At 39.9% G+C, this 12409-nt stretch overlaps 1 protein-coding gene across 2 annotated transcripts in view; it reads right to left on the bottom strand.

Moving 5' to 3' along the window:
- Positions 1 to 259: 259 nt before the first annotated feature.
- Positions 260 to 12409, bottom strand: part of MMD (monocyte to macrophage differentiation associated) — a 65804-nt gene continuing 53654 nt past the window's right edge. The window contains exons 4-7 of one of the 2 annotated variants that reach the window (XM_069752455.1): positions 12239 to 12313; positions 10609 to 10710; positions 7292 to 7361; positions 260 to 4535 (exon numbers count right to left, since the gene is read on the bottom strand). In XM_069752455.1, coding sequence (XP_069608556.1) covers positions 4332 to 4535; positions 7292 to 7361; positions 10609 to 10710; positions 12239 to 12313 — 451 coding nt within the window. In that variant the 3' untranslated portion in view covers positions 260 to 4331. The remainder of the gene's footprint in view (positions 4536 to 7291; positions 7362 to 10608; positions 10711 to 12238; positions 12314 to 12409) is intronic. The other variant, XM_069752456.1, reaches the window with a different exon arrangement.

Below are 12409 nucleotides of genomic sequence, written 5' to 3'. Positions count from 1 at the left end.
AGGTATTGGTAAGTACTGCTGGTTTCTGGGGGGGCAATATAGTTGAACTTCTACACTTCTGGGAGCTAAGTTGTCACACCGCCTATTTACATTTTTTAAAATGGATTTATACTTTTTTTCTCTAGTCTTTACTGAATGTCCCACTTTATAGGGTCTTCCTTAAGGGCAGTTCAAAACATTCTAACTGGAAAGGTGATCACATTGCTGGAGACTCACAAAAAATGACCCTAGTGCCTGTATTTTTTTTTTTTTTTTTTTTACTAGGGGGAGGTGTCCGCCCACTGAAATAAATATGAGTTACGGAGATCCACTAATAGGCTGATTTCTTTGACTTTTCAGAATAATGCCACCACCAGCTCAGATAATCGATGTAGCTAAACTCCACCTGTGGGTGCACATGACAGAAAAACAGTTGACAACATTATCAGATCTAAAAAAAAAAAAAACAAGGCTACAGACAAGAAAAGCACATTGATTTAAGACTGTACACTGGGGAAAATAATTATTTGATACACTGCCGATTTTGCAAGTTTTCCCACCTACAAAGAATAGAGAGGTCTGTAATTTTTATGGTAGGTACACTTCAACTGTGAGAGACACAATCTAAAAATAAAAAAACAGAAAATCACATTCTATGATTTTTACATAATTAATGTGCATTTTATTTAATGAAATAAGTATTTGATAACCTACCAACCAGAAAGAATTCTGTGTCTCACAGACCAGTTAGTTTTTCTTTAAAAAGCCATCTGCATTCCTTACCTGCATTTATTGCACCTGTTTTAACTTGATACACCTGTTCACACAATCAGTTTCCTACCTACCCACCAAGACTAAGACCTAAGAGCTGTCTAGGGAGACAAGGGACAAAATTGTAGACCTGCACAAGGCTAAGATGGGCAACAGGACAACAGACAAGCAGCTTGGCTCCATGCAAAATCTCGCCTCGTGGGGAAAGGATGATACTGAGAAATGTCAAAAAGCCACCCAGAATTACATGGGAGGACCTGGTCAATGACCTTAAATGACCTGGAACCACAATCTTAAACATTACCGTTAGTAACACAGTACGCTATCACAGATTAAAATCCTGCAGAGAATGCAAGGTCCCACTGCTCACGCCAGCACATGTCCAAGCCCGTTTGAAGTTCACCAATAACCATCTAGATGATTCAGAGGAGGCATGGGAGAAGGTCATGTGGTCAGATGAGACCAAAATAGAACTTTTTTGCATGAACTCCACTTGCCGTATTTGGAGGAAGAAGGATGAGTACAACCCCAAGAACACTGTCTCAACCGTGAAGAGTGGGGAGGGAAACATCATACTTTGAGGATGCTTTTCTGCGAAGGGAACAGGACAACTGCACTGTATTGAAGGGAGGATGGATGGGGTCATGTATCATCAGATTTTGCCCAACAACCTCTTTCCCTCAGCAAGAGCATTGAAGATGGGTCGTGGCTGGGTGTTCTTGCATGACATTGACTGGAAACACATAGCCAAGGCAACTAAGGAGTGGCTCCGTAACAACCATTTCAAGGTCCTGGAGTGGCTTAGCCAGTCTTCAGATCTGATCCCAACAGAAAATCTTTGGAGGGAGTAAACACTCAATGTTGCCCAAAGACAGCCCCGGACCATGAAATATCTGAAGAAGATCTGTATGGAGGTGTGTGCCAAAATCCCTGCTGCAGTGTGTGCAAACTTGGTCTAGAACTACAGGAAACGTCTGACCTCTGTAATTGCAAACAAAGGTTTCTGTATCAAATATTAAGTTCTGTTTTTCTATTGTAGAGAATACTTATTTCAAGCAATAATATGCTAATTAATGATGTAGAAATCATACAATATCATTTTCTGGTTTTTATTTTTAGATTTTGTCTCAAAGTTGAAGTGAACTTACGATAAATTACAGACCTCTCCATTCTTTGTAGATGGGAAAACTTGCAAAATCGGCAGTGTATCAAATCCTTATTTTTTCCCATTATGGACATACAAAGGTAAGAACACGAAAAAAAAAAATTAAAAAGGTAATACAAAGGGGAATATATTTCAGAAAAGGCAGCATGTCTTTAGTACAACCATGTGAAAAGTAGAACTCAAAAAGATTAATGAAATATTTATCTTAATATAAGACATTTGAAAAATAAAGCTAAAGATGGTGCAAATTCTAATGGTTAAGAGTACTGAAATATAAAGATTGGATCTCAAGAACATTATTCAGTAAGAACATTTGGGGTAAACTTATACACTGCTAGTTCTAGTACAGGGCATGACAAGGTGGTACATGGCACACGAATCCTCTCTCGGACGTGTGCATCGAATTCCTGTGCCAGACATTGCCCTGGATATAACACAGGGTAATAATTTTGCCCGAATGCTCCATTAATCTACATGAACAATTTTTATAGGCGGTAACTTTTATTTATAAAATTATAATCTGATATTGGTAATTGTACAATATAAGTGTCAGGCATATCTGCTCATACATAACAGAAGGTTCATGGGTAAATATCCTATATTAAGGGTGTCGGCGGTTGCCCCATAGTCTAAGAACCTCCGGGTTAAGTGCCCGATGCTACAGACATTATAGCAACAAGTTGGTCATTACAATACTCATGTACACCACACCAGCACCACAAAAATACATATTAAATACTATGTGTCTCACATGTTATTATTTCGATCTCACTTGCCTCATTTTTCTTAATACTGTTCAGCCCAGTGGTTATTAGAATACAGAAAATGGATAGCCCGATTCTTGAAAAGGCAAATTATAGTCATAGACTTGTCTGCATTTCAGCAAGGGATATTCTATGTTAGAGCTTCAAATTTCAGCAAAAAGTCCTAAACTTTATCTGCTGTGCGGTGGCACACAAAGACGCCAGAGCAGTGTCTCAGGGGCATACCTAGAAAAGTGTCTGGCAGGGGACATCAACAAGACCCTACTTTAGCCAGTGTCTTCAAATACTCAAAAGGAAAGTCTATGGTAAAGTATAAAGCAAAGCCCAGCTATGGTAGGGCTTCAAGACCATCTGCAGACTGGATATTGGGGCTGTTAAAAGAGCCAATCATTAGTGATGACCTCTTGATTAAATCAATTTTTTTGTGTTAAATGTATGTTTTTGAAAATCTTAGAATTTTTTTTTATGTATCACACTCTGTATTAAAAAAAAAAAAATACAGCAAGCTTGCAATTTTCACACTGGCCATTGGGGCTTTTACAGAGTATGCTTCCTTTTGTTTAAGGAAACAACATATGTACATAGACACAATGGTCAGACCCCAACCCTATTTTTTGTATTGAAGTGTTCAACGAGCCAGTGCATAGGTCATTGTGAAAGGAGAAGGAACAAGGGGAGTTGCGACATCGCCTTTTGTGATTTGTGGATCTTCTATTAACACCCATTGTAATTAATATGATACGAAAACTCAAACTCTTCCTGAAAGAACAGAAAGTAGGAGTCTAAGAAAGGCTCAGTGGCCAGTGTAAAAATTGCAAGATTACTAATTTTATTTGATTTTTTTAGAAATATATATATATTTTTTTATAATATATGTAACACAAAAACCTGATTCCAACAAAAGGTCATTTTGTGATGAACCCTACCCTCAATATATTATTCTAAATTTACATTATGTCTTGGCTTGTTGACACTTATTTAAGAACCACCGAAGTTAAAATAAAAAAAATGCATTTCTTCAATACTAAAACAAGTTTTGCAGGTTTTGTCCCTTTGACACATTGCCGACCCCCTCTAGTTAACACGGATGTAACAGAAGGTGGAAATGGCAGTGATATGTGAGTGAAATCAAGCCAGCTTTCCTTCTTTACCAAGCAGATGCAGCTCTCGCTTTTGGAATGTATAGATTGAGTTTATATTTTTGTAAGTGCTTGTAGAAACCGAGGAATGAAAATACCCTCATTTGTTGGCATTTTAAAACTTGAAATGCTTGAATTCGACTTGTAAAGAAATACATCTGTGTTTAAGAAAGTGTCATCAAACCGTTGATAGAAAAAGAATTTCCCGCGTTGTAAACATTAGAGAAGCCATTTGCAGGACCTGGCTTTACCGGCCCTAAGAGCTGGCTGATGAGCATTTCTGCGGCTGGGACGAGCAGGAAAGCTTTGGACCACGCCAGCCAAAACATTGGCGAGGAATGGACCTCATTATTAACTGCTATTAAGATTCAAATCTTGTTCACAGTAAGTTGCAGAGAACCGAATACTTCAGTGCATGTTCTGCCGAATACAATACCTCCTTCGCCTTGTCATACATTCTTTGCCAAGTCAAGTAATACTGATAGTGTTATTGTTTTAATCTTCCTCATTGTGTCATACATGTCGGATCAGATCTGAAGACGGGCTTTTGTAAAGGTACTTCCAAATGGCGTAATAATGCACAGCGGCTGCAAGTGCCACAAAGAGATGCCAAATGGCATGTGCAAAAGGGATGATTCCATCGCTCTTGAAGAACACCACGCCCATGCAGTAGATCAGCCCTCCCCAGGCAAGTTCTTGTAGGCCGTCTGTGTTGTTCTGTAAAGTGAGAACAAGGGTTATCAATGATCATGACCAAAATAACGATCAAAAAACCAACACTACCAAATGAACGCTAAAAGGCCCCAACGCACATTAGCAAAAAGTCAACTGGACCTGCAGATTTCAGCAGGACCAGCCAACAATTTGATGTGTACATCCTCCTTCCCCGATAGCGTTGGTGGAGAGAAGGATAGGGCAGTTGGAATTTTTATCACCAGATCCTAATATGTCCTCCACCCCACAAATGCTTGGCAGAGCCGAACACAAGTGCATGGGTGGAGTCATGGAAAATCGTTGTCGGGCCAACAGCCATTTCATGTATATGGCCAGCTTAAAGTGTTATTTTAATTTGGATTTCATAAATTAATAGAACACCTAAAAATAAACAATTCTGTAATATATCTTATCAAAGAAATATGCTTCTTTCTCTTCCCAGATTGGTCTTTTACTCAACATTTAGTGGTAAAATCCGTATTCGGTAAGGACAGATTTTCCCATTCCTGAGATAGGGGTGATAGTTGGTCCTCAACTTCTAGGAGCTGCTGGAGGCAGAGACAGATTTTGCCATCAGTTCTCCATAGAATATCACATTTTTGGGGTACAAATTTCCATCTTCTATCTCAGCAATGGGAAAATCTGTATTCACTGACATTATACCTGAGGAAGGCTCCAAGAAGTCGAAACCGGTTATATTTTAGTTTGAAATAAAAATCATCTTTGAATCAGAATATCCAGTTCCATCATCATCCTTCAGGAGCGCATATTGCTGGGAGAAATATTTACAAAGTGTTATCGCCTATGAAAGCACTGTTCAGTGCGCTCATCAGTTCCCAGATCTCTGCAGCAAACTGAACGGAAAGGATAATGGAGTGATCCATGAATTAGATCTATACGCAGTATATCAAGACACCAAAAAAGGTGAGTGGATTCACACTGAGTATACACCTTTGGAAACTAACTTCTACACTCAGAAGTCTGCGCTTCCCATTTCTCTCCCTATGATCCCCTCTTGTTTTATATATAATCTAAAATCGGTGAAAAATATGGATATAACACGTACGTGAAACATGGATGTCTTAATGAAGCCTAAAAGATCACAATAGTTTATCTAATACCTGGAGATGTATTTTTTTTACGTTTATTTCTACTTTAGACATCTTTAACATCTAGACTTTAGATGTTACAGAAATGTAGACCTTCCTGTGGGTCATCCAAATCCAAGACTGAAGCGTTAAGTAGAATCGGTTACGTTTTATTTCGCACGACGTTCAACTCGTGTAAAATAAGAAAGAATGCATTCATTCCATGGATAATATGTATTACGACCTCCGTGCCCTGGAATGGCAAATATGTGACTCGTGCAGCAGTGTTTTTTTCCAATAATGCTGTGAGGATGATTCGCGGATTGAGACATATAAACCTGAGGATGTAGGAGTGGAAGCCGTGTGCTCTTCCCCCTTCCCCCTTACTTCATTTCCCTCATGTGTGCAGCAGTGTTTTTAATGCTTTCTCCTATGGGTTTCTAACTTTTCTTGCCAAATTTTCGGGGAGAAAGGGCTTAAAGATGTGCAATATTAATAAAAGACAACAAAAAACAAATGCAAGTCAATGATTGAAAATTTATGTTCATGTTTCTTTTGTTCCTAAAAATATTCACCAATATTGGCCCTATTACACAGCTATATTTGTGGTGTGTGAGTCCACCATAAAACATCAATGAAAGGGAAAATGGAACTGGTCGCGTGACAAAACGGTATTTCAGTCACAGGGGTGGCGGTGGCAGTTCCGCTCTGTGTATAAAAAGCGGAGGCTGTAACTGCACCTCGACACCCCCTCCCCCGCAGTGACTGAAAGCAAGATCAGCATTCCAGCCTGCTGTCAGTCAGAGACGCCGGGGCTCTCTATGCACAGAGCAGTGACTGAACCCGTGACTGAACACCAAACACGGCCTGGAGGAATGAAGTCCCTTCCTCAAAGTGCGCGTGACTCACTGGTTCACTACGCTATTAACCAGCAGATTAACCCAATCTGCAGGTTTATAGCATTTTTTTCACATGACAGGTCCCATTTAAATACAATGGGCAACTTTTGCTCCTTAAAGTGATTTTCCACATCACAATTAAAAATAATCACACTAAAAACATGGTAGATAGTGAAAACACCTGATGCCATCTTTTTATTCTTTTCTGCCACTAGTCCATTAATTCCCTATCTTTTCACGTATGTAAAATGGCTACCGGCTTCCACTATGTACACTGTCCTTTTAAGTCTGAGTCACTCCCCCTGCTCTGGACTAGTCCATCTAAAGGGGGAGCAGTCTCATACTTACCAAAGAGCAGCGTGCATAACCTAGCCTGAGACACTCCCCACTTGCTCTTAGTTGGACCAGTCCAGAGTAGAAGGACTGGCTCCGACTTACAAAGCATTTAGAAGAAGTTGGCAGGCATTTTACATAGGGAATCCGGTATAGTAGCAGAAATTACTAAAAAGGAGGACATCCTAATTATGCATTCATTGTGAATTCTTTCATGTCAGGTAGAGCGTCGTTTTAACTATAAAAAAAAGAATAAATAAAAAAAATAATCCCTAATCTGCATCACAAAGATAATGGTTCACTGGATGTGGGAGGTTTTTTTTTTCCTTTTTAGATACACTACCGTATAGCTCATATTTCATTTCTATAATCACTTGTCTAAAATATTCTTATTTTTATGAACGAAAACAGGATTTCACATGAACATAGACATTCTTACCATTGATGTCACTACTAAAGCTGGAGAAAATCCCATAGCTAGGTAGAAGAGCAATTCAACAATCTTATACCTAGAAGAATGAAATACATTCTTAATGGCTCAAATGTAAAAAAAAATAAAATGCCAAATCATGAGAGAGCATTCACACACAAATTAACAGCAACAGGGCCAAACCTACCGTATATACACAAGCCCATTTTTTTAGGCTGAAAGTGCCCCTCTCGGCTTATACTAGAGTCATTGTCCCTGGGGGGATCGGCAGGGGGAGCGGCAGCTGTCACATACTCACCTGCTCCCGGCGCGGTCCCTGCAAGTCCCTGGTTCTCCGGGCGCTGACAGCTTCTTCCAGCGTTGAGCGGTCACATGGTACCGCTCATTACAGTAATGAATATGGACCCGACTCCACTCCCATAGGGGTGGAGCCGCATACTCATTACTGTAATGAGCGGTAATGATGACCGCTCAACGCTGGAAGAAGCTGTCAGGACCTGGACAAGACCATCAGGCAAGCTGCCAGGGACCGCGCCCGGAGCAGGCGAGTATAATAGGGAGGGTGATCAGCATTGCACGATATTCACCTGTCCGCATTCCACCGCCGGGCGCCGCTCCGTCTTCCGCATTCTCTGCTAAAATGCTCAGTTCAGAGGGCGCAATGACGTGGTTAGTTAGTTGGGGCCATAATCAACGTGTATGCAGCATTATATGCGGCAAATATCTTTATGGAGCATCTTATGGGGCCATATTCAACTTTTGTGCAGCACTATATGGGGCAAAGATCTCTATGGAGCATCTTATGGGGCCTAATCAACATTTGTGCAGCATTATATGGGGCAAATGTGTCTATGGAGCATCTTATGGAGCCCTTATTAACCTTTATGCGGCATTATATGGGGCATATTTTAATATGGAGCATCTTATGGGGCCCATCAAACTTTATGGAGCATTATATGGGGCGTATTTTGTATGGAGCATCTTATGGGGCCATCATGAACTGTATGGAGCATTATATGGGGCGTATTTTGTATGGAGCATCTTATGGGGCCATCATGAACTGTACGGAGCATTATATGGGGCCATCATGAACTGTACGGAGCATTATATGGGGCGTATTTTGTATGGAGCATCTTATGGGGCCATCATGAACTGTATGGAGCATCTTATGGGGCCATCGTGAACTGTACGGAGCATTATATGGGGTGTATTTTGTATGGAGTATCTTATGGGGCCCATCATGAACTGTATGGAGCATTAAATGGGGCTCCTGATTCAATATGGATATTCAAAAACACTTAACCTACTGATGTCTCAATTAATTTTACTTTTATTGGTATCTATTTTTATATTTGAAATTTACCGGTAGCTGCTGCATTTTCCACCCTAGGCTTATACTCGAGTCATTAAGTCATTGTATTATCATTTTCCCAGTTTTTTTGTGGCAAAATTAGAGGGGTTGGTTTATACTCGGGTCAATACGGTAATTAGGAACCACGTGTACTTAAAGGTTATATGCAACCTCCGTCATGGTGCACCTAATTTGTAGATGAGTCTATATTTGGGAGACCTACTCTTTGGGTAAATTCCAGCTCTGAGATCAGAGGACATTCCCATGAAGCATGTTCTTACTCTCCCCTTTCCTTGTCCCACTGCTTTAGCCAAACAAATAAGACGACCGGCACTAAAGCAAGCTTCAATTAATTCTGGACTTTATTCCATGGATTGTTTAATACATCAAATGAGTGACGCGTTTTGGCTTCTGTCTCGAATCCTTTTTCAAACCTTTTGGTTGTCTCAAAGATCTTATTCCAATATGCAGTAGGTTATAATAGATGAAATGTGGATTACATCCGCGCTGCTGCGACAAATAATAGATCCAGATATACTTGTAAGATGTTCGGGTGGTTTATTCAACGCGTTTCGAAGCTCATGGCTTCTTCTTCAGGAAGTTTCCACACAGAGATAACTCTGTGTGGAAACTTCCTGAAGAAGAAGCCATGAGCTTCGAAACGCGTTGAATAAACCACCCGAACATCTTACAAGTATATCTGGATCTATTATTTGTCGCAGCAGCGCGGATGTAATCCACATTTCATCTATTATAACGGTTCTGAGAGGTCGCAGCGCCGACCTGTGGATCTGCAGCAGCTGACAAACTACACGCTTGTACTGTGTACTACCAGGTGAGCAGTTCTCTCACAATTGATCAGAAACAATCCTGGTGATAAGACCCTATTTGCGCTTTTTTTGTCTCCTATCTTTCAATACTAATATGTAGTAGGTGTAATAATAATAATAATAATAATGAGCAAATACCCCCAATTAGGAATGTAGTATAGTTGTTCAGATTCGCCATGTCTCTTTCCTCACGTGCAGGCATTGCAGGACCTTAGACATTCATGGTTATGGCCACTGAGAAAGTGAAAGCTAGTTGCTAGTGGTCGCAACCATGGATACCCAAGGTCCTGCAATGTCTGCCCATGAGGAAAGCAACATAGCGAATCTGAAGTACTGTACTACATTCTAATTGGAGATATCTGGTAATATTATTCTTACAACACCTACTACTTACTGGGATAGCATCTTGGAGATGAGAATACCTCTTTAATGGGTGACATAATGCATACATTAGGTGAAAAAGTCAATTTTAAAAACCTACCAGTGATTTAGGCTTTAGTGTGTTTCCTAGGATGCCATTACAAAGCTAAAATAAATGTAAAATACTTTATATAATAGAAAAAAAAACTTCCCCTATAACGTTTTGCAAACTCCATGCAAATTTTGCCCTTGGTCAGAGCCTCAATGGTGATAAAGTGGGGGTCATGGATTAACTATGTGTCTAAGCACTAACAGGCACATAGTTGGCAACTACCTGCTTGCTGTGTCCGGCACCTAGCTCTGCCAGCATAGAGAGGTCACAGACTGCTCCTGCCAGCAATTTAGCGGCTCCCACTGACATCACGTCGACAGAGCAGCAGCATTTCTTCAGGAATGCTGCCGGGGCGTGACTGCCGAAGTCATGCTGATTGCCAACTGCAAGAAGCCGGCTGTCAATCAGCATGACACTAGCAGCCACACCACGGCGACAGAGCAGCCTGGAAGAAGAAGAGCTGCTCTGTTGATGTGAAGCAGCTGAATCGGCAGCACCGGGTACAAAAGTCAGGTAGTTGACTCTGTTAACAACTACCTGACTTTTCGTTTTTAGGAAGAAAAAAAAATCACGGACAATCCCTTCAACTGTTGAATACTATTGACATAAAAGAACACAGACTGGTGGAGACAAAATACATAAAACAAAGAACAGAAGAAAAGGTACAGCTTACCTTTCATGGTATAAAAACACATAAATAGTTCCACCTACAGCCATCAACCATATAAACCACCTCATGTGAGAGGCCAGGGGTCCAAGCTCACGTAGATTCAACCTTAATACATGAGGAAACATTAATGTGTTAGAATTCAGTAGACTTCCGCCAATGACCAAATAATTATAGGTTACTAAAAACAAAAGCCCATAAAGTCACTATGGAAATATTCCTTCAATTATGCAGATACTACTGTCTACAAGAAGAAGTTATGATGATGAGTCACCATGAAATGTAGAGAGCCATTTATATAGGATGAGTAACATCTAGAGCCACGTGCCGGCCGCTGTGTCATCTGTGGCGCTTCGTGACATTAATGCATAGAAGATTTTGGATCACCTTATGGGAAATACTATCCCAAGATACTAAACTAGAGGAACATGGATATTAATCCCTATGAGTGTAGTCAGTGAACTGATGTTTTAGGGAATACACCCAGCACCCTCATGATCAGTTATAAGCTCCAGTGGCTGGATGTTCACGGTCAACAGAGTTGTACAGCGCAGCTCCATTCAATGTGTAGCGGCCATGGCTGAGAATTGCCCTTTAACTCCTAGAATTTTAACTTCAACTCATTCTAGGATTAGGAGTCCAGTGGGCGGTCCTACTTACGGATTGTTATATATCTCTGAAAATACAGTTATACGGAGAAAGCTTACTAGACCACAAGAATGTGACTAATGTGCAGAAACCGCTGAGTGTTGCCCCTTCGCTCCGAGAAATGTTAACACTCACTTTGGGGGTTATGAGGAAGAGTCCAGTGGGCGGTCCTACTTACTGATTGTTAGCTATTTCTTGTATATATATATATATATATATATATATATATATATATATATATATATATATATATATATATATATATATATATATATATATATATATATATATATAGAAAACTATTGATCACTGACAAAACCATAAGAAGTTTAGTTCCCACGATGAGTTTTTGACATTGTACATTTGATTTTTGTATTTCTTACAGTTCCACCAAAGTGGATGGGATGTATCGAAATCTCATGCCTACTGTGCTTTTTTTTGGCTATTTTTTTTTCTCTTTTTGTGTTCTTTTGTGCAGATTTATCCAAGAGAACTGTATTAGCTGTGGAAAATCCATGGGAAATCATAAATACATATGCGTTTCTAATAAAATCTGCTGCGGAAATGCACTAAAAATGACTGGATCATCAAAAACAGAGCAGATTTGACACATGGCATATAAAAAGAGACAAATTGTCAAAAAAAGCGATAAAACCACAAAACACCTCATATACCTAATAGGAGCAGAAAATCTGCAACATCAAAATCTCACCAAATACTCATTGTGGGAACATAGACTGTGGGAATAGATTATTACTTGTAATATTTCATTTTAGGCTTTTTTGTACTCCATAGTGCAGTACCTTTAAAACACTGTAAAAGGTGTTTTCACCACGGTAGCGTGCAAAAGCATTGTGCTTACAAAAGTGGTTAGGAAAAATCATTAACATTTTAAAGGGATTAATACGCTAAGGATAATATTACCGAATACGGCATGCAGGCGACATACTTGGCATTAACACCCGCTAATTGGAATTTCAATACCCACCATGGTGCATAGGATGCCGCAATGAAAAAGTAGATGACCATTCTGTCACACATGTGGAAACAGTGCTCTACAGTTCTGGGAGGAAGAAAAGAAAGCAAGCTTATCTGGAGGGTTGTGGAAATGATCTGCTGTCACATAAATAATGCAATACATTGGGGAAAGTGGCCAATT

This window comes from Ranitomeya imitator, chromosome 2, assembly GCF_032444005.1.
Source record: "Ranitomeya imitator isolate aRanImi1 chromosome 2, aRanImi1.pri, whole genome shotgun sequence".
Lineage (NCBI taxonomy): Eukaryota > Metazoa > Chordata > Amphibia > Anura > Dendrobatidae > Ranitomeya > Ranitomeya imitator.
The sequence above is the reverse complement of the archived record's forward strand: the minus strand, read 5'-3'. Positions and strand labels throughout refer to the sequence as shown.